The sequence below is a fragment of the Dermacentor andersoni genome, chromosome 2 (genome assembly GCF_023375885.2).
Source record: "Dermacentor andersoni chromosome 2, qqDerAnde1_hic_scaffold, whole genome shotgun sequence".
Classification (NCBI taxonomy): domain Eukaryota; kingdom Metazoa; phylum Arthropoda; class Arachnida; order Ixodida; family Ixodidae; genus Dermacentor; species Dermacentor andersoni.
The window spans coordinates 236,932,326-236,955,754 of NC_092815.1; the positions used below are offsets into that span (position 1 = coordinate 236,932,326).

General features: G+C 46.7%; 1 protein-coding gene across 3 annotated transcripts in view; it reads left to right on the forward strand.

Annotated features, from left to right (window-relative positions):
* The window catches only part of LOC126539909 (uncharacterized), a 63,210-nt gene that overhangs the window by 13,694 nt on the left and 26,087 nt on the right, over positions 1 to 23,429 (forward strand). For all 3 annotated transcript variants that reach the window (XM_055075712.2, XM_055075711.2, XM_050186727.3), the window contains one exon: positions 5,526 to 5,778. In XM_055075712.2, the coding sequence (XP_054931687.1) occupies positions 5,526 to 5,778 (253 nt within the window). The remainder of the gene's footprint in view (positions 1 to 5,525; positions 5,779 to 23,429) is intronic.

A 23,429-nucleotide genomic window follows, 5' to 3' on the forward strand; every position in this document is an offset into this window, starting at 1 on the left:
GATGACAAATGTGCTGAAACGTTTAATGCATACTTTACTAGCATTAATCCAGAGCTAGCAGACCGTATTTCTGCCAGCGCGAACAATTTCAATCGCCCGGTCATCCCTAGTACATTTTGCTTGGAGCAAGTGGGCGAGGAGCATACTGTAACCTCGACTATATCAGGTATGCCTTGCTATGAAGCTACTGGTCACGATGGCATTACCGTAAGAGATTTCAAAGAAAATATTGATGTTCGTGTGCCAGTATTTACAAAAACATTTAATAACTCCGTGAACCGAGGCACATACTCTGACATTTTAAAAATCACAAGTTTCTCCTATATGTAAAAGCGCTGACATCAATGATTCTGGAAACTATAGGCCTATCTCTGTGCTCAGCATTATCAAGACTGTATTTGAGAAGGTCATTGCGGCTCAGATAAAACACTACCTTAACACAAGCAAGCTTCTAACAGATTACCAACACAGATTCCGAGCTAATCGATCAACATCATCGGCACTGCTAGAAGTAACTCACAGCATAAACACATCACTGTATAAAAATGAATTTGCGGTAGGAATATTTTTAGATTTAAAGAAAGCCGTCGACACAGTCATTCACTCCATACTTCTAAAGATATTACAGGTCTATAGCACTAACGAAACTACTATGAAACTCTTTTCTAGATACTTAAGAGGACGTAAGCAATATGTAAGTCTTGGCTCCTTTTCCTCTCAATATAACACTATTGTTACAGGTGTTCCACAATAATCACTCTTGAGGCCCATACTCTTCTCGCTATATATTAATGACTTTCCATCAGTACTAATATCATCAAAAGCTGTTACTTATGCTGATGATGCTGTACTAATATTTTCAGGTAAATCTCTTAAGGAATTACAGAGCAGTATAAATCGCTAATTATCTAATATATCAAGTTGGTTTACGAGGAATAAATTAACAATAATTTGATATAAAATGAAATACGCGGCATTCCACTCCCTATATTCTCAACGTGATAACAACAGGTATGCAAATTTATGTCGAGGGTAGTACTATTAGATACCATGAAATACTTAAGAGTGTTATTAGATTGCAGCCTAAACTGGAGACCACATATATCCAGTACATGCTGGAAATTAGCATCCGCTTGCTATATACTAATTAAATGTAGAGCATACTTTAATCTTAACATACTTAAAGGGACGCTAAAGGTTACCAGAAAGTCAAGTTAAAGTGATAAAGCAATGCTCTAGAACGTCTAAGGCGTCAATATAATCGCAAACAGAGCTTTAGTAACGGAGAAATTGAGGTAAATGCATGACGCGATTTGAGACCCCCCAGCGACATTCCGGTACTAGCCCGATGACGAAAGCACTCCTCATCATAATTTGTCACTAGTACTCAACTACTCGCATTAAAAAATATAATTTCATTAGATTATAAGACGGAATAAAATGCTACTTGTCTACTTCTATTCGATTCTAAGAACAAATAACATTTTGACGTTACACTTGAATAGTATGGGTGATCGAAAGGTTTCGTTTTCGCTCGACTCTGCGAGCTCGACTTTGCGCCGCGAGCGCTTTGGAGTTTCAGTTGTTTCTTTATCGCGTCGTGCTGCGGTGGTCCTGCTGGCTTGCGAAACTTGCATTTGGAACAAGCAGCGAGAATGCCACGTCCATGTGATGTCGTGGGATGCGCGAACGGTCCGCGGAACTTGGCCAAGGGCAGTTGCAGCGGCGAATCCAATGTTACTTATCACTGTGTGCCAACGAGTGAACCTCTCCGTTCGAAGTGGTCAAGTGCCGCACCTCTGCCACAGCGCGCGGGCAAAAAGCCGAAAAATCACGTAGTGTGCTCCCTGCACTTTCCTCCAGAGGATTACGAGTTCAACGCCGACTTACTGAAGTCGCGTGAAGTGCCTTTCAAAGCAGGCCGTCGTCGTAGTAGTATGCAACAACGCCGGCAGCGCGAGCCCTCAACATCAGGTCACGTTCATCAGTGCTTAAATCGCTGAACTCGCGCCCAGCGTCGCGAGCTAATGTGTCGTTGTCAGGGTCATCCATTGCAACGAGCGTCGAAGTTGGCGTCATAAAATAAAGAACCAGCTTATCGTCGTGCGCTTTCCCTTTCGCTAGCCACCATTTTCCGCTTTCGCGCTGCTGTCGGCTCTGTCTTGGCTCTGTTTCTGGCCGCGCGTTTGCGTTTTGTGCAGAAAAGCCGTAGCGCCGTCTGCGGGAGCCGTTTTACTCACCGACGGCGCAACGTCACTATGAGACCATGACGTCAATACTCCTCGATCGGAGGGCGGGTGATTTGAACTGCGCTAGAGGTACGCGGACGCTTCAGAACGCATTTTCTCTTAAAATAAGTCTCTTCTTCGCACGAAACAAGCGTTTCGAGGCTTCTGGGATGGTATTTCAACAGTTCACGTTGACTTAATATTAACCTTTAGTGACCCTTTAAGATTACCTACTTTTCTCTCTTCCATTGCCACATCATATACTGATGTGAATTATGGGCTGGTACATATGAAACCTACATAGATCCGCTTATACGGCTACAAAAAAGGGCCTTGCGTACTATAACACGCACAAGCACACATTATAATAACACCATTCTATTCAGTCGTCTCGGCATACTGCCATTTCCCCTGGCATCCGAAATGAAAGTTGCGATTCTGATAAACAACATTATAGGCGGAAATCACTAATTGCTCCCAAACCTGTTCATTATGCCTAATCGTAATACAAAGAATGCAACAAATACAAATTTTAATTTACCTGTTTCTCGTGATGCGTATGTTCAAGTACTAATGAAGTTTCACGTAGGAAAATTTGGAATTCAATTTCTCATGAGGTAAAAATTCCAAAACATTTTGTAATCAATGTCAAAAAGCAGTACCAGTCTAATATTACTTTATTTATTTTTTGAACAATCTACTTTATTTGTTAGTTGCATGCGTTCTTGCAATCGCTAGAAAAAGCTGTACCAATCTAAAATTACTTGATTCCTTTTTTGTATCATCTACTGTACTTTTGTTTTGTTAGTGGCATGTGTTTGTGATCGCTTAACTGTTTTAAATTTTACTACTAGGAAGTAGACATGTACTACATTTTATAGCTACTGATATATGCATATTGACTATGGGCCCACACTAGCCTTTGGCTACGGGCCCAACCGTGTTTTGTACAATTCATGTAACAATGGGAAATAAATGAAATGAATGAATTAGTGAAATGAGTCCTCAAGTAATCGACCTGACACGCCGGAGCGAGGTATTTCTTTGACTAATAACGAGACGGGTTGTTTATAAGTTCCTATTCGACTCTTCCTTCTAAGCTATTCATTTTTATGTGACACGGCGAAATCATGCACGTATTTTACCGTCTCCACAAAATATTTCACAACATTTTTAATGCTTGCATGACTATCATAAGCGCGATCCACCTATCGAAATGTTGGCCTGTCTGTCTGAAGCACCTTTACCTCTACTTTTACAACATTGTATTGGAAACACACATAGTTATTGGTTCTAGACTTAGGAATGTCTGTGTTTTTCACAACAAAAGTGCCGTAGGAAAGGCGAAAATACGAGCAGAGAATTCAGGACGGCTATGCTTGACCGACATTTTTCTCGCGGCTGCCATTTTTCAGATGAGCTCGAAATGCCGTCGAAACGGTCGAGCAAGACAGTTTGGCCATCATGGCATCTTACTACCGTGCATGAAAGGGTCTTTGAGCTACAGCGACTTTTTGGAGGGCAGCTCTCGCCCGTTCTTGCGTCGGCGTGCCTCGGCTTCGTTCTTCGACGTAAACGAACGAACGAACACAGACGAAAGATGACCGTGAACGCGGAGCGCAGTGGTAGATAAAAGAAAAGGGCGTGAGGAGGAAAGTAGGGGAGGAGGCTACAGGGAAAGCATAGGGCAGAAAATGGAGGAGAACCGGAGGGCACACGGCCTGCGCATGCGCTGAGCTGCCTGCGGCCACGGCATCCACCGCCGCGTGGGCGATCTCATCTGCGTTTCCTACAGGTGGCGAAAGTGACGGGCATGAAGTGGGGAAGGCTACTCTCGTCAGCGGCGTCAGCTGCTGAGGTCAGTGCGCGGTACCCACGTGTGTGACGTGTATCACTGCTCGTCCAAGGGGCGATGGCGAGCGGCTACGAGTAAGGCTCGAAGTGACGCTCCCTTGGGTGTTGTCGCCGCTGACACTGTGGCACCATTTGCCCGCGACGATGGGCGGCTCTCGTCGTTGGTGGAACGAAAGCGTGAGAAGAAAAGCGTAGGGCCGTGCAAGACGGGCTGTGCGTGACGATGGTTGCGATATGGCGCCACAGTAGCGTGCGTAGTCTGTACAGAGACAAAGCGCGCTACTCACAGCATTCTCTTCCTAATATAAACCTATATAATCATAATACAAAATATTGACACGCGAAATGTAAACACGCCTATGGCTGCGCTCAAATTTCGCATTAGGAAGTATCGTATTGGCCGGTGAAATTTTTCGGAATGCAGAGCTCAATTGGAAGGCACCACATCGACATATGTCGTCGCCTCGGCATTACTGCGCTAAAGGGCACTGATGTGTAACTAGAGAGTGCTAGAATATGAACTAATTCTATATTCATGGGCTGAAATTAAATTCAGTGACATGCCCGGGTCCATAAAGATTCACGACGCTAATTCATTAAGCAGGAAAACAGCGTATGATATATTTACGACAAATCTTTTCCTTCACCTTAACGCAGTAATTGGTTTACTCGTCCATATAGAATGAACGTTGGTTTTGAAACGAGTAGGAGGAGCAATCTGCTCCACCGGGCGTCCTGCTGTGGAGTAGAATTGCAGTTGCGGTAGCCTGAGCACTGTTGTCTGCTGGAGGATGAAAATTTATGCTCTCTTCTGTGGTCGGATGCGTTGATGGGGCGGAGCCTTAGAGCCTATTGGCAGCTTTTGGCCGTGCTCGAGCTGTCTTTGCTGCGTTTTCATTCTTCAGTTATACCTCAACCAGCAACACTGCCACAGTACGTGCGACGAGTGCTTCTGTTATGTGCCCGCTCAACTTGAGCTGCTTCAGTGAAACTGTCATGGCCTTGACCCAGAGTACCCCTATTCGTCAGGCATAGATTAATGCACTATTCACCTGCGCACGTACGCACTTCTTTCGTTGCCGTCTCCTAGGACTCGCCACCTTGCCATCACTGTGGCGACTACCACAGAACTCCGCATGTCCCCTGGGGCTGGTATCCTACGCTCCTGCCCTATCCACAGCAAAGCTCTCTCTCAATCCCATTGCCGAGTGACTGACTAAAGAGGCCAGTATGGTAGACCCACAATGCCTTGTGGATTTCGTTGACAGTGTTAACAGAACTTCACCGGAGATACACTCAATCTTGACTGCCATACGACGCACGACTAATAGTAAAGTTCTTTATCTCTGTAACGCCGAATAAATAGCTAGTCGGAATTCACGCACACTAATTTCGTGGTATATATCATGCGTTCACGAGCGACCCTTTGCCTCCCGTGCTCAGAGCCATGGCCGAGTCTCCGTCGTCGCGCATCCCGGTGCTGCAGCGCGCCGATGGTTCGTGGACCACGGTGGAGCACAAGCTGCGCCAGCTCGACGACATGGCCGAGCCGGGCCCCTACGTGCGCCTGCTCGCCGGCTGCTGCCGGGACAGCGTGCAGGCTGCGCGCGCCATGCAGGCGCAGCTCGACGCAGCCAGGGCAGAGGTGAACGCGCTCCGGCTGCAGCTGCGCAAGAGCGTCGACCGGATCGCGCAGGTGAGGCGCCGCGCAGCTCGGGCGCGACTTGGATTTAGCGAGGGGATCAGGTTGCATGCGCGCAATAGCTGTCTTTCCATTTCACTTATGTGGGAGCTAAGGCGCTACAAGGGATAAAACTTAGTGCCACGAAAAAAAAAAGACGCTTAGCATAGAAAGAAAAACAAAAAAGACAGAGAAAAAAGCCGGTGGATGATGTGATATCACACTTAAAGGGGCCATGGCACGGTCTTCCAACTATTCCTAGTTTTTCATTGTAGCTGATAGTAGAAGGCACAACATGGCTGTAAACACAAAAACCGGGCTTTCAGGGCGCATTTTAACTCGAAATTTCAATTTAGAATCCCTCTCACCGGAAGCACCCGCCATATTGAAGTATTTTGGGTCACGTGAGGAAATGTGGGGTCACTGCTGTGTCAACTGCTTCGAAATAACCGGAAACTACACCGGACGTCCTGCTCCTCACGATCTGGTACCGAAGGCCGCATCAGCAGCGTTGAACTGTGCCCTTAATTTTTTTTTTTTCACTCGCGTGATAAAAGCAAGCAGCAACCCCGAGAACTCCCACAGAAATTATCTCGGAGTGCTCGTCGACACCCACATGCGCAAACAAAACAACGCGTAGCCACCGTGACATATTTCCGGTTCCCTCAATCGCTTCCTGTTCTTGCAGGGCACAACAGCATGACCACGAGATGGGCTTTTCTAACTCCGAGGGTGTTGTAGTTGGGACGAGAGCTTCTCTTTCGCGCTGGCCCGACCCAAAAAAAGCCCCCGGAGAGAAATCTGGGGACTTTCTGCTAGGAATCATGCTTCTAGATGTGCCTTTATTTAGTTAATGCAGAGGACGCCGCCACCCCCTTTCCCCCTTCCCCGCCTAAACTAACGTGAAGACTGGATCATAGCAGCTGGTGCGGAGTATGGCAGGGTCAAATAGTACCACCCATTTAACCCGCTTCTTTGGTCGAGGCATGTTCGTACCGCGAGAGCAGGAGCAGCTGTGGAGAATGGCGAGTGGCGCCCGGGCAGATGTAGGCGTCTGCTGCCCTCCTCCTCTCCTCTGGTCCACTCACTGCACCAATGAGTGCGCGCCTCCGCGCCAAGTGCGCATCTACCGCCAGAAGGGGGCGGAGCTTAGGACTGCTGCGGTTGATGTGGCCTTCGCGGCCAGAGGATCCGGGACCCCCAAATTAACTTACGGTCACGTGAGTCACTTGGAATGAACCCTTACTTTATAGATAATGCAGGTTGGCTATTTTCAAACTCCCGAGTTAGGTTATCACCTGACAGTGTTCATAAAACGAAAATTGTGTCTCGTAACTGAGTTTTATTTTTAATTTCATTAATTGCCGATTGCGTGTGTCTTCATTATTTTTGGGTAGCATAGAAAATTAGTGGGTCTAGCTTAAGTTTGAAGCATAATTTTGCCGTATTTCCAAGAGCAAAGTTTATTTTTAACGTGCACCAAGGAATTGAAAATGACTTTGCCGAGATCGTCCTCGCATTAAAATTGACCAAACTCATTATTCGAACGCACAACCTCCCAGTGACGAGCGCAATGCTCTGGCGCGGCGAGAGACGATCGTGTCGAGTGGGCTTTCGGCGTAGTATTCATCGGCTGCCGTGTGGTGCAGCTCGGCTAGGGACAAACGGAGCAAAGCGCCTTCTGCTCCGTAGTACTGAACTTACGCAGACTTAAAGAAGCAGAAGTTCCCCCGACTACCGCGCATTTCATAGCTACGTGCACAATGGTCGGGCAAGCGCAAGAAAGAAGGTCACATGGAAAGGGGTGCAATTCACTGCGTCACCAGTTAGTGATGCCAGGCTTATGTACAGTCCTACTGCCATATAAAAAAAGTCGAACAAATGTTTACTAGAGCACCGCATGCACCCAAATATTGCTAGCTTGCTGTGGGACGCCCACGGTTAAACATGAAATGCGAAATTCAAGCTCCAGAATTTGGTGCGATGGCCCTTTTAAAGGGACTAACAACCAATTTTCATGGTACCTATCCTTTAATGCAATGGAAAGCTTACCGGTCAGAGTGTATAATCATGAAGTGGTTGCGCGGAAAACGGTATGGAACATTTCTTATCGGAATATTTTGCTCTGCCGTGAGAATGTAGTCGTTCAGTGTAAGCATGCAGTAAACAGTGACAGATGAGTGCGATTATAGGCCGGCATTAGTGGGAGGCCGATGACAAGTGCAGCCGTAACTGTGAAAAAGTATTTTTTTTATCAAGTCGATGTTCCTGCGATTCATGTTTTCCAAAGCGTTGAAGTACTTCTGCGATAACGGCTAGGTGTTTTTGTGGTTTCCTGTTCAGCTGCTTTGCTATTTAACCAGTCAGAACAAAACCAATCGGATCGAAAACGAAACGACGCTTTTACACATAATACTCAGTTCAGCGTGTTGCCGTGTCCACGCGTGCACTTTTGATTTCCGAAGCATAGAATAAATCTCCAGTGTCTAATTATATAGCAACGGCTATTTTATGGTATAATTAGGTTGTACAGAATTACGGCCGACTTACGTACACTGATCACATAGACGGCATCCGAAGCACCTAGATTTCACCGCAAGGCCCCGCCACCTACTGGTTTATTGAGAGTTTCTTTGCCCCCCCCCCCCCCCCCCCCCCCAGTTTAAAATAATATTTCCAACTTAAACCGCGAACAGCGTGCCAGATTCTATCACTATAAGTACTGGTCATTTCATTTCCATCAACATCTCACAACAGATTCTGGCCAGTTGTCAGACCCTTTAAGCGCATGCTTAAGAAATAAAATAAATACAGTGACAATGCATGCACGCTCACTACAAAGAAAGAAAAACAATACAAAATAAGTTCCAACGCATGCTCACCCAGAAGCAATCTGCTGCGGACTAGCCGACTTTTCTTCTGGTATTTTGCGCAGTACGTTATTTGTTCAGCACGTACATGGGACGACTTTCTTGGTAAAGTGCTGTGCTTCTATTCAATGAACCCCTACCCAATGCAGTGGTTTAGCGTGTGCCGTGTTGCGCTGCTAAACAGGAGGTCGTGGGTTCAAATCCCGGCCGCATTTCGATGGAGGCGAAATGCAGAAGACGCCCGTGTCCCGTGCATTGGGGACACGTGAAAGATCCCCCTATATAGTGGTCACAATTCATCCGGAGGTCCCCAACTACGGCGCGCGTCATAATGAAATCGTCATTTTAGCACGAGAAATCCCAGCATTCAATTCATTCAGTTGAATGTACCCCGCCGCTGTTTTTTTTTTTTTTTGTGGCTGAATGGTGTACCTGGAATGCGACTATGAATTGTGAAGTTGCCGAGAATTCGGGCCACCGCGTGTTCTTCAGTGTACACTGTGCTCCGCTTCAGCTATCAGGTGCAACGATGTGAAAGCTGCGCGAAGAGCTCGGTCACGCGAACTTATCACTCCGCACGTGCTGTCCACGCTTCGCTGCACGTAGACGGCGTACGCTCGCGCAAGGTTGCACGTGAGGCTCCCCGCGACAGGCTGCAAATAAGAAAGTCGCAGTTTCGCCTGAGAGAGGAAGCATCGACGGCGATAGCAAATTAGTGGACAACTATACTAAATAGGGCCAGTAGTTTTGTCCGCCGTATCAAGTTACAAACGTAGGCATGCTAATTAAATTAACAAGCACGGTGTCACGGGCACACGAGCAAACATGAACGCATCTTATTCGATGACCGCGGAAACCCTGTGTCAAAACGCTGAAGTGAGTAAGCGCGGCAACAGCAGCGAGCAAATTGACTTTCGTGCTGCCGCTCGCATCAACGCGCACTAAGCGAAAGCAGCGCGCCACGGATTCCGCACACCTCGCCTATAGTTGTCAACACAGGGGCTCGGGCGGACGTGCGCGGCCGACCGCGCCGCTCCCAGTGGACCATTGAGTTCGTGTGGGTCCCGGCTCACTCGCAAGTGGAAGGCAACGCACTCGCCGACCACTATGCCCGAGAACTGTCAATCCGGGCCGAGGACGAGCCAGAGCTACCGCACCCCGTGACAAGCTACGAAGAAATCACGCAAATGTACAGAAGCGGCAGATGTAGGCTTCCCCGTCCGCATCCGCAACTCAGCCGACAGCAGCAAACGATCTTGCGACGCACGCAAGCGGAGTCGCGAGCGCATCCCGTGTTCTTGCACAAGATGTTCCCAACAGAGCATGACACTTTATGCCCTTTTTGCAGACGGTCAAAAGGCACTCTAGCACACATCTTTGCAGAGTGCACTAAGCTCAAGAACCCCCCACCATCCCTACCCCCCACCCTCCCCAGCCCCAACCCCCCCGAGCGATGGGAGACCTTGTTGTCCAGCCCCGACCTACCGACCCAGGAGGAGACAAAGGAGAGGAAAGACAGGGAGGTTAGCCAGTGTAGGTACCGGCTGGCTACCCTGTGCTGGGGAAAGGGGTAAAGGGAATAAAAGGAGAAAGAAGAAGAAGAGGAAAAGAAAATAATAAAAAAAAGAAAATTGACACAGTAACGCGAAACTACGCGCTACAACGTTCAGAGGCGGTCGCACAATTCACATGTCCTTAAAAACTTCAACAAAGCCCTTAAGGCCTTGAGTGCCGAAGTCCGTCTGGACCAGTGTCCTAGAGCTTTTTCCTCAGTAAAGGGGCGATTGTCCAGTTTTGCGAGAGCGGTCACGAGCACTTTTCTTCGCACTGCGTAACGGGGACAGTCACAAAGGAGGTGTTCAATCGTCTCCTCACCCCTACCGACCCAGCTCGCGCTGGCGGCTAGGGGCCAGGAACTGCTGGACACATATGGGATCTGAGAAGAAGGTTCCACCCCATCTGGTGCCAGCGCGCACCAACCGTCACTAAGGGCTCAGTTCAAAAGTTGATTCTCTCTCTCTCGTCGCGACGATAGATCTTCTTTTTTTTAAAGTACTGATCCAGCTGTAGGGCACATGTAACCGACAAACGGAAGTCTAGGGAGAGCACCTGAAATTATAATAAAGCAGGCGGCGCAGGAACTCCAGAGCACCCAAGGGACAATGGGGGGATCAAAGCTCGAAGCAGAACGGTATGTAGGTTGGGACCATCGAGGCAGGTGTGTACCAGGAAGCGTTCGCCCGGGCAGCTCCTCTGGCACCCGCAGCGGTGCCTCGCAAGGTCGACTAACCTTTAAGGCATCTGGCCCCATGATCGTTCTTTTGCCTCGGTGCAGTGAGCAAGATTAACCAGAATAATATGGAGGGCATCTGGTGCAGTCGCGAGCGCGACTCATGGCAAATGTAGTTCGAGTCGCCTGGCGTGTGTAGTATTATCAGAGTTGTTGTATGAACTTTATGCATAGTACGCTTTGTTACGGTACCTTAAAGGAATGGGTCTAAAGGACGGTGTAGGTACGTTTTTTTTCGTACCGCCCTAATCCTATACCCCCCTCCCCCTACAAACACACACATACCGCCTTTTTTTTCTTTATGTATACATACAATTCCTTCCCATGACGGATTGACCAGTTCAAGTTGTCAACTTGTCAATAACTGTCATTAGAATTACTGTAATAATTAACAATTCCACGATCAGATCGTTTAGTTTTATTTTATTGTAGCACCGAGAACTACATAGTACCTTATTCTGTATATGTGAGAGAAGTATAGACCTTTTGCACATATGGATATCAAAAGCGTAATCCAATGTGCAGTACACAGACAAAGCAACTGCTACAACATTAACTGCATTGAGGACTACTCAACACATACGTAACTGAAGGTGCAAAACATAGAGGGAAGCTTCAAAATACGCTCTGTAGCACTGCAAAGTATAACATGTATGTGTACACTAAATGTTAAAAAAAGAAATGTATTGATGTCCCATTTGCCTTCAAGTTTACTGAAGTTTATTATGAGCATATGTACAAGAGGAATCTGCTGACACACCCACAGTCAAGCTGGATAATTGAGGTGTGCTGGCTGCCTCAATGTAAGAAAAGAAGTTGGGTGAATGTCGACACCAGTACCACTGCTTCTTGCCTCTGACCTGCACGTGCCTCCGCGGCATCTTTGTTGGTGGAGTCAGCACAGGTGAGCTTTTGTGGCGAGGCGTAGGAGTCATCCGAGAGAAAGAGTATCGTTTACATGGAGAAGTGGCTGTTCACATTGCCTGTCGCTTTCCCTCAAATGCTTCCTTCGCAACTAGCGTGACACACCCGCAGTCAAGGTGGCTGTTCGTGGTGTGCTGGCTGCCTAAACGTAAGGAAAAGAAAGAAATTAGATGAAGATCAATACCGGTGCTATTGCTCCTTGCCTCTTACCCGCATTTGCCTCCACGGCCGCTTGGCTTGCGGAGTCTGCACGAGGGAGCTGCTGTGGCTAGGTGTAGGCATTGTCTAAGCAAAAAGAAAAGGCCATTCAAATGGGGAATTATCGAAATAAATGCAGTTCTTATGTCTGCTTCTTGCACTCTTCTTGCCTAAATGTTTTCGAACATAGTGTCCAGAATACACCAGCACTTTGACTGCTTTTTCTTTTTACCTTCAGGTGTTGCTGTGAGATCCTTGGTATGGCTGCGTGCAGCATTGTACCACTTGGTGGAGGCATTCGAAGTGGTAGCCAAAAATATAAAGAATCATCCTTATCTGCATGAATGCTTTCAATTTCTAAATGCACTGGTAACTATCACTATTGGTGAAAGGCCCCCGACATCTATGAGGCAAGTGCCATAGCTTGAAGCTGAATTTTTTCTTTAGTGTTTCACAAGGCGTCTGATATGTCCACATTAGATGTGATCCTTTTATTTTTATATATCCCAGTGTGGAGAGAGCATCATTAAATTGTTCTTCATTTTTTTGTGTCTTGTTTTTTGGTTTGTTTCTGAATTTATCAAGCAACAGTCTCACGATGCTTAAGTGACTTATGTAATGACAATCATCAGCTTTTTTTTTTGCAGGAAACAACGCATCTCTTGACCCATTATTTGCCATCCCATCACTCGCATAATTTTGCAGTGTATTCTACTTATATTGACTTGCTTGACCTCCACTAAAGAGTCTTGCATTTTCAAATACCATTCTTTCATTAAAATCATTCGACACTTCTCAGAATTTCTGTACCTTGGGCTTCTGATACTATGCATTCGGCATTTTTATTTGTTGTTTCCGACTAGAAATGTCTTCTGTAATTTAGAGCTTAAATTTTACCTTTGGAACACACACAAGGGCTTGTCATTGCATATCTGCATAACAGGGTAACATGTTCCATTAAACATTTGTAAAATCCAATAGAAGATTGATGAATGCAGCTTGCAGTGTGATTTGTGTCAACGAGACATAAAAGTAACTCATCTGACTTGGTAAATTAACGCACATATTAGTTGCGATGTACAACATATGTTACACTAACATGGTGGGTTCTCTTGCTTATACAGCAAAATATTTGGTGCGCGAGAAAAAAGTTATTTTTGCATGCCCCTTGTGCACACTGATTTAAGGAACATGAGCTGGAGCTGTCCACAGGATCTACCTATTTTACCTGCTTGTATACTGAACAAAATTGTGTTCCAGCTGCTTAGTGGTAAATCAGATTGCCAGTATTGCATATATGCCTGGTGTCTAAAATAATTGAATTCTAAAAATGCTCGTAGGGATCTGATATGCATATGCTCAGTTTATGGATACATGTAAAAGACTCAGCATCAAGTGCAAGTGAACGGTCCCACAGGCCCGGAGTCGATCATACAAATAGATTCGCTGCACACATTTGTGACCAGGAAAAATATGCCGCATGAAATGGCATGCAAGGAACGTTTGAAAATATTGCACAGTTAATAAAACGCCTACGCTAATAATATGTGGGTTCAGGCACTCGATTTCGTCCGTATTAGGCACTCGCCTCTTGATTGCTTCATGGCACAGAAATACTCGGCATCAAACTGTTTTTCTGCTGTGGCCTTTGTAGAAGCATGATTGTTCAAAGTGCAACAATTAAACCTATTCTATGACTTGCTTGTGGATTCGCCAGTACAATTCCGGTGCGCTGGTCCGCCTGTCCAGTAATTTCCTACTGAAGGGAAACCTGCAAAGAAAAACACCGCTCCACATGTAAAAAAAAAAATGCTCTATGTGACGCCTCTCAAACGATTGTGATGCATCACAAGAGCTGTCTACTCGCGTGACGTTCTGAACAAAAAGATACATTCGCTTACTTACATGTGAAGGTACTTCGGGGCTTTGGTGGCACAAAAGGCAGGAATGTGTCATAGCGTCCGATGTTGACGCGCGATTGTATGTCACACGTAAACTGTACGAAACTACTACGCATCCAAAAAACAAAGATTCAATACCGAAATTCGTGTCATCCTTTATTGCATGAATGCATACATCGTGGTTTACATAAGTTACGGACTTAGGAAGCGGTTTCCGTAAGCTTAATATTAACCCATCACCTTCATAAAGCCATCAGGTATGCGTTTTTAAATGACCAAGCTTAAGGTGACCTGTACTTGTTTTCAGCTATTTCAATAGTAACTGCGCTGGCCACATTGACCAGTAGCAACAGGGCGACGCCCTAGCCGTTCCCACTTTCTCGGGCCAGCTTTTTCTCTAGAGTTGGTTATGCTAACTCTATGCCCACGGCGGACCTTGTCCCCGTCGCAGATGGCTTTCAATATAGAGCGGCCCGTGGGGGCGCACCAGCCGCGCGGAGGAGAATGCGCGCCCCTCCCTACCCTCCCCCCGGATCTTTGCGCGAGACGGAAGACGGCGCACTTCCTGCTTTCCTTTCGTGAAACCCTCGCAAGCTTTCACTCGCACACACAGCATACGGCGCGCAGCGACGATTTTATCGCCCTATGCAGAACCTCACGGCGACGCCGACGGCAGAATGCGATTGGAGTATCGAGATAATTGCACGAAAAAACCAGTCAAAAACACAAAGGACAAGATGAGACGTTGACACCACAACGACTGGTTGTGGTGTGAACCTCTCTTCTTGTCCTTTGTGTTTTTGACTGGTTTTTTCGTTGAAGCATGTACCATCTGGCCCAGATTTCAACCCTTCTGCAGAGATAATTGCTATCGCTATAAAAACCCGCACAGAACAAGAACAAAAACAAAAATGATCTAAAACAATGCATTAACAGCCGTTTGCGCCAGTGTGTTTCGAAGAATGAAAACTTTTTTTTTTGCTTCAGTACTTAGTCTGTGAAATACAGGTGCACGTAATTGTGGTAAAAAAGAAAGAAAAAATATGCGCAACCCACGCACTGTGGTAGTCGATGTAAGCGCAGCAGTGTATGCTGTTTGGTTTTATTGACGGTGTAGTGGGGACGTTGGCGGCAAATGTGTAATTTTTTAAGCGTTTAGTGCAGTAGGAAAGTGGTGAGTTCATGTTAAAGATCACCTTGCGTGCACCACTGCTGTTTGTCTGCATAGTGCACAGAACAGACATGGAAATGTGCCTGCTTGAGGCGTGGTTGTGCGTCATCGTTCATAATCTCTGAGAGGTTTGCGCATTATCATTGCCTCACATGGCACATCACATCGTGGCAGAAGTGTTAAACTTTAATTGGATAATGGGGCTGTAAGTAATTCGAATAATTATTTTAATTGTATGTATACATTGTATACATACATCTGCCGTCTGCACCACCTTTTGCTGCGTAGCAAAGACGCTTCTGTTCCGTGCGACGTTTCTTTCTGGCCTGGGTGTCCTCGACACTGAGTGCCCGCTTTGGAGTCATTTTGCTGGCGCGTGTTTACGTACTCCTTCTGCATACGTGGCGAGCACGCTCTTGAGACGCCAGCTTTAAGCGCTCTCTTCAGGCTACGGACGATAGTAATGTTTACCGTTCACCGCCCAGCACGCGACCTCCACAGCCCAGCATCTGCATTTTTGTCGCACTGGAAAGCAAGCACATCACTTGCCATACACACAACCTGTACAACGCTGCCGCGGCGCCGCCAGCCGGCTGATGATGATGATGATTTATTGGCATCCCTTTTGAAACAGAGCAGGGACAAATCGCCTCTAGCCTGTTAAGTTACTCAGGTATGCTCTCAATGCTTTCCCCCCTCCTAGTATTCTTTTATACATATTTTTAATCTTCTCTATCTACCTTATCTGCAGAAAACTAATGTAATGTTTAAAGGCCTCGGAAGAGAACAGCAGTTTACGATGGTAGCGAGGCACTGGAAGTGGTAAGGGAATACATCTACTTAGAGCAGGTAGTGACCGCGGATCCGGATCATGAAAGTGAAATAATCGGAAGAATAAGAATGGGCTGGGGTGCATTTGGCAGGCATTCTCAGATATGAACAGCAGGTTGCCATTATCCCTCAAGAGAAAAGTGTATAACAGCTGTGTCTTACCAGTACTCACGTACGGGGCAGAAACATGGAGGCTTACGAAAAGGGTTCTACTTAAGTTGAGGACGACGCAACGAGCTATGGAAAGAAGAATGATAGGCGTGACGTTAAGGGATAAGAAAAGAGCAGATTGGATGAGGGAAGAAACTCGAGTTAATGGCATCTTAGTTGAAATCAAGAAAAAGAAATGGGCATGGGCAGGACATGTAATGGAAGATAACCGATGGTCATTAAGGGTTACGGATTGGATTACAAGGAACGGGAAGCGTAGCAGAGTGCGGCAGAAAGTTAGGTGGGCGGATGAGATTAAGAAGTTTGCAGGGACGACATGGCCACAACTAGTACATGACCGGGGCAGTTGGAGAAGTATGGGAGAGGCCTTTGCCCTGCAGTGGGCGTAACCAGACTGATGATGATGATGATCTACCTTATACCGCTGTTTATGATTAGAGCGGATCCGGTCGTATCAGTCTCTTTCACATCACGTGGGAGCATACAGAACACGGAGAAGAACACGAAAAAAACGGCACATGGAACGCATGGGAGGCGCTGCTGTCGAGCCCGGCCCTGGAAGATCAGCTACGACTGATCCAACGAGCTGAGTGGTTGGCCCGTGCCAGTGGGCCTTGGAATAGGGACACTACCCTGCCGGACAAACTCCGTTTTTCACCCCCGTACTTCCTCTGGGGAACTGGGGTAGGAGCCCGTCTGGTTTCTGTATATAATAACGTTTTTGTACTACTGCTATTACTAGTCTCTTTCCTGCTTTTTTGCACCAATACTCTTAACGTATCTTGCTTATATCTACTGCAGACTGGTTCATACTCCCGTCTACTTTAAATTCAAGCGCTTTTGTAAGTTGTACGTTACGTACTGGTCTCGCTAGGTGAATCCTTTCGCATTCCACTAGGATGTGCTGAGTGGTCTCCGGATTTTTGCTGCAGCGTACACATGTCTCATCTAATAGCGAATATTCCTCCGGTATGTTTTTCTCCTTAGGCAACCAGGTCTAGCCTCAAAATCCAAGGCACTTCCCTTCGTGTTATAGTACAGATTTTCCATTCTAGCTTCTTTTTTCTCATTCTTGTAAATCTCCACGGTCTTTTTCGTTGCCATTCTTGGCATTCAATTAACTGTCTCTGCTTCTGTCACCATCTTTCTGATGACTCCTGGTTATCTATTTACAGTTTCAATCACCCTACACTAGGCTAGCAACTTTCTTGGCCTCTTCCTCCATTCTGTATCCACGATTTTCATATACAAATACTTGTGCACTTTAGCTGCCCATTTATTTTCATCCATGTTCCTGACTCTTTCTTCTAAACAAATCTTGCTCTGTGCTTCTCTAATTACAAACGTGGCCCAACCCGTCTCACCCTGCACCGCTTCGTTGGTGATTTTGCCGTGGGCTCCCAAAGCCGTCCGGCTCACCGATCTTTGGTTAACTTCGAACCCCGACAATACGTCTGATTATAGGCACAGAATGGCATTTGCGAACGTCAGCGCTGGCCCCATGACTCTTTTCCAAATTCCACGCACCAACTTATATGTTTTGCGGCCCCAAAGCGACGCGCGGAGGCGAGCGCCATCTGGTGGTGTTGGAATAAACCCAACGGCGCGCGCAAGCAAGACCACAGCAGCGGCAGCAGCAGCGCCCCGGAAAGTCTGGGCAAGAGGCACAGAAATCCTCGCTTTAAAACACCGAACTATATCCAAATGCGATCGCGGACACTGCGAAACGTCTCTCTAGTCACCACAGCGTTGCGCCTGATGTCTGAAACGGAGTATAGAATCTCGGTACTTGATAGTTATTTTTTTTCTTATCTAATTTAATCTCGCCGTTGCAGCTGGGCTTGCGCCAGCCAGCATATGCAGTGTGGCGAACTGCCACAGCCGTCGCAGGCAGCTAGAGAGAGCAGGTACTTTTTACGAATAAGAAAGGGACTGTGGGCTTAGCTGTAGTCAGGAAATGCCTGAATCGAGGCGATGGCGACGGTGGCGATGAAAATCGATGTTTCGGAAATAAAGTTCGCTAATTAATCGATAATAATAATACCATTCCCAAAATTGCTGAGAAATATGAGGCAGTCATCTCCTTTCTTTTGTTCGTTTCTATCAGTTCGCGTTAATAAAACCATGTTGCAATTTTTAACATGATTTTCGTGAGCTATTTCTCAACGACTTGAAATAAAACAACTAAGTCATAAGAAACACACTTAGTAAATTTTAATCTACGTGAGAAAAAAATCGATCCCTATGTGCCGTTCTAAATCGCACGATTTCACTCTATAGTACGACTTCCAACCTATGGACTGTAAGTAATGCTTAGTTTATGTGACGAAAATAGTTGTGACACATCCTAATGAAAACCACGGTGAAGTGATCTAATCACGCTCACCCTTTCGTGAAACAGTTCCTCTGAAAATCTCCTGCACCTTCAACGCTTCACACGGTGTGCCGATGCTGTGAAGAACAAAAATATTGAGAATTTCCCCGTATGTACGAAATAGTACGAATTTTGCATAATTTGCATAACTTGCAGTCCTATGACCGGTGTTTAGTGAACACACGTATGCGTCAGCTCTGTTCCGTCCGCACCAGCCGCGGTAGTCCACTGGCTATGGCGTTGCGCTGATGAGTTCGAGGTCACAGGTACGAATCCGGCCACGACGGCCGTTTTTGATGGGAGCCGAACGAAAAAAAGCGCTCGTCTACATAGACCTAAGTGTAGGTTAAAGAGCACCAGCAAGTCAAAATAAATCGGGAGTCCTCCACTATGGCATGCCCTATAATTATATCGTGGGTTTGACACATGTAAATATAGTTTTTTTTTGTCAGTGCACGTTCTGTTGAAACTGCCTTGAAAGCACATTTGCCAGTAATATGTCATTGGGCTAATAAAGACAGTTCCTTGCACCTTGTGATTTTTCATTCACTTTGCGCCGGTGTTAATACTAGTATTACAGCGTCTGCTGTCGGGTGAAATATGGTTTTCACATAATGGCCTTATATAATGCCATGTATAAATGTGTCTGCCTGTTCGTAGGCAGTAAATTAAAACTTGCATTGCGGTGTTTTACGTGCCAGAAGCGCGACTTGATTACGAAGTTCATGTCGTAGTGGGAGACTCCAGATTAATTTTGACTACCTGGGGTTCTTTAAGGTGCAGTGAAATATAAGTGCACGAGTGTTTCTGCATTCCGCCCTCGTCAGAATGTGGCCGGCACCGAACCTCGACCGCGTGATGAGCAGCGCAACGTCACAACCACCGAGCTACCATGGCGGGTCAAAGACAGCAAATGTTTCTGGACGGCTTTTGCTTCTAAAATCAAACGATGAACAGACGCAAGGAAAAGAGAAATGGTCTTCAATAATACTGTGTTGATGTCATGTGCACAATTAAGAAACCGCAATAAGTTGCACTGGAGGAACCATTGGAAAAAACGGTCCCCTTTTTGGAAGGTTTTCAGAAACTTGCCACCGAAGAACATCTACAAATTAAATTCAAATATTTTATTGTTTGCTTTAAATGATTGCTTTAGCATAATATAGCGGCAGAAAAGTTAGTTTAGGGTCAGTATGACATGCCAGTGGCTCAAACCATCTGAGTAGCTTGAAAGAAGCGTGCCCAGCAGTAAGAGCTCAGAAGATTGAGCTTTTCGACCAGATAATACTTAACGCTCAAAATCTATTGAAATTGCAGATACTGCATGTAACTTTGCGACCTGCGAAAAAGCTGCGTAAACTGGATTTCCTTTTTTTTTTGGTGGGCGTGAAACGTAAACATGCAATTTTTTTCCGTACAGTGTGCCTTATAATGAGGTTTGAATGGTGTTGTTCGCGCTATCTTGTTAACTTCGCCAGAGGCGCCGGTGAAATGGTTACTGAGCCGCACTCTCTGCCCAGTTTCGCTCAACATTGTTAGTAAGGAACGTGGGCGTCGGCAGCGACAACCGGGCGCACTGAATATGATGAGTCTTTTCAAACATCAGATTATGCCTGAACTTCTGCCAAAGGCAGCCTTGAGGTGCACGTGGCCATTGTCTGTCTTTCTTATGGCAACACACGGGCCCTATAACGTAAAACTATTCGAATATGTTTTTATTCCAATCTCCTGACGTCAAATTCGCGTAACCGCCGACGCAAGCATCGTGCAGTGACCTGCAGGGTTGTCTGAAGAGACCAATCAAACCCTCTCCTCATTTACAGGCGGTCACTTTTGTTTGCTCGAAAAACTAATAACATTGCCTAGACTGAGCGGCTTGTCTTATCTAATTGGCTGGCAAGAGGCGAGCAGCACGCTCAAATGGAGAGGAACTCCATGGGGCCGTGCCACTGCAGTGAAAATCGATAACCGCATGAGGAGGGTGGTGCAGGCGCCTGCGATTGGTCCGCTTTCCCTGACTTAGCTTGCATTGGCTGGTCGAAAATCGCGGCGACATGCAACGGAAGCTTAATAAGTACGCCAAAACGGATCCTCATCAAAGAAGAGTTGGCAGAACGAGGTCGTAAACGTGCCGAAAGTGCTCGAAAACGTTACACGGCCACGCAAAGCGTTTGATTATACGGAAATAAACCCGTGTTCTCCGGCAGCTGCGAGTAGCCAGCGCCTGAGCGATCGGCGGCAGCCATCTTTTATTCCGTTCGGAACAGGGCAGCCTGCGGCTATTCAGAAAAACATTCAGTTTTGTGCGGCATATTAATGCATCTTTAACGCGCACACGTCACTTTGATGCGGTGAGTTCTCGCGGTTTTGTCACGTCGCGTGACAGGCAGGTGATGTGGGTTCAGCCCTAAAGCTTTTGGCCAATAGCCGAGGGCTGATGGCAAAAAAGCGTCGAATCAGAAATAACCATTTTTATTTTGTTCGGTCAAATCATGCATAATCAGTGTGTACGCGTCATATCAAATGGGGAGCTATTACGGTTTTCGAGACGTCGCGTGACAGACAGGTGAAGTAGGGATGGTCCAAAAAGTTTTTGAACAATCGCGGAGGGCTGATTGCAGAACTGGAATAGAAAAGTTTCTAATAGTTTTACGTTATAGCACCTCTAAATAACCTAATGATCTTTTGGTACTATTTAACCAAAGTCTACTCGTAAAACGTTGTCTACTCGTAAAATATTAAACTTCTGGAATATATCACGCGCATGTGCATTGTAAGGAAAGTATGAAATAGCACGTAAGGCATTCTTTTGAAGTGAAACCAGGGCTCTATAACGTAAAACTATTCCAACATGTTCTTATTCCAATCTCCTGACGTCAAATTCGCGTAACCGCCGACGCAAGCATGGTGCAGTGACCTGCAGGGTTGTCTGAAGAGACCAATCAAACCCTCTCCTCATTTACAGGCGGTCACTTTTGTTTGAAAAACGAATAACATTGCCTACACTAAGCGGCTTGTCTTATCTAATTGGCTGACAAGAGGCGAGGAGCACGCCCGAGTGGAGAGGAATTCGATGGGGCCGAGCCAGTGCACTGAATATGGATAGCAGCACGAAGAGGGTGGTGCCGGCGTCTGCGATTGGTCCGCTTTCCTTTACTTAGCTTGAGGTGGGTGGTCTAAAATCGCAGCGGCATGTAACGAAAGGTTAAGAATGCCGCTAAAACGAATCCTCAGCAAGGAAGGGTGCGCGGAGTGAGGTTATAAACGTGGCAAAAGTGCTCGATAACGTTACACGGCCACGCAAAACGTTTGATTATACGGAAATAAACCTATGTTCTCCGGCAGCTGCGAGTAGCCAGCGCCTGAGCGATCGGCGGCAGCCATCTTTTATTCTTTTCGGAACAGGGCAGCCTGCGGCTATTCCGAAAAAGTTCAGTTTTCTTCGGCATATTAATGCATCTTTAACGTGTAGACGTCACTTTGAGGCGGTGAGTTTTCGCGATTTTGTGACGTCGCGTGACAGGCAGGTGAAGTGGGTGCAGCCCAAAAACTTTTGGCCAATGATCGAGGGCTAATGGCGAAAAGGCTTCCAATCAGAAACAACTATTTTTCTTTTCTTCGGTCCAATCATGCATAATCAGCGCCTACGCGTCATATTAGATGGGGGGACCTATCGCGGTTTCCGTGACGTCGCGTGACAGACATGCGAAGTGGGGCTGGTTAAGAAACCTTTTTGACGAATCAAGGAGGGCTGATTGCAGAATTGGAAAAGAAAAGTTTGTAATAGCTTTACGTTATAGTGCCCCAGGATTGCCTTAAGTAACTGCAGAAGCACGACTGGGCTTTCGATTACGAATGGGAGAGGAATGCCTAAGGTAAGTCAGGGCAACGGGTTCTGGCACGCTCCGTACTGGAAGCACGACGAGGACAATGCTCGACTGCTGTAACGATTCGAAGACGGTTACAAGTTTGTTTGTCAACAATGAACCTAGTCTGAGGCGGTCATAACGCATCCACAAGCACATAAAAGATTAATATTTGCCTGCAACATCCCATCCTGCATGTAAATTATCTGCTACATTCGAGTTATTTTCGACATATTTTGGTGTACAGCATGGCCGCGACGGCCGTGTAAAAACGATGCCTGGACAGCGATAGGCACGATGAGCGCGTGACGACGACGGCTGCATGGCCAAGATGCCATGACGACGACAAAATCTCGACAGTGTGGCGACGACAGCGTGAGGGCGGCAGAATGACGAGAGCGTGACGGCGTTGGCATGACAACGGCTGCGCACGTGCGCGTGATTCTCCGCTCGTTTGCTCAACAGAGGCCGGATACTCCTCGGAATGTTCGCTCAGAGCCCTCATTTGTTTTGAAATAATGCTGAGCCGGAGCACTGTGGCAGTTTCTCTAAGCGAAGACGTGGTTAGCCGGCAAGGCGAGATGGCGTGTCTCGGCAAGAGACGTACAGTGGACTACGGCGACGAACGCACTCCGCAGCCGTCAGCCCTCACGGCGCCGCCGCTCTTGCGCGACAGCGCGCGCATCTCAAGGCTGCCATTTGGCGAACAAGTCTCTCGGCTCGATAGCTGACACGCTCGCCTGTTCCCTTTCTCTCGGCGAGATGCGCGGCCAGCGCTCAGCAAAGTATGCTAAGCACTAAATCTTCAACACCGAGACGAACACGGCAAAGCACACCGGCGGCCTTGATTTCGACTCTATACTTCATACGTCACCAGCTCGCTACATATATGTAAATTATTTGCTAAGCTTCTTCGAGTCTTAATTTTTTGCGTAAACCAAATTCTCGGCGCAATACAGTTCTGCCTCAACAATACACGTTTTATCGTGACACCTCTATGGCTTGCTTGTGTCTCTAGCGCTAAAGAAAGGTGGACGGGGAACGATTTTATTGCGTATACAACGTTCTGT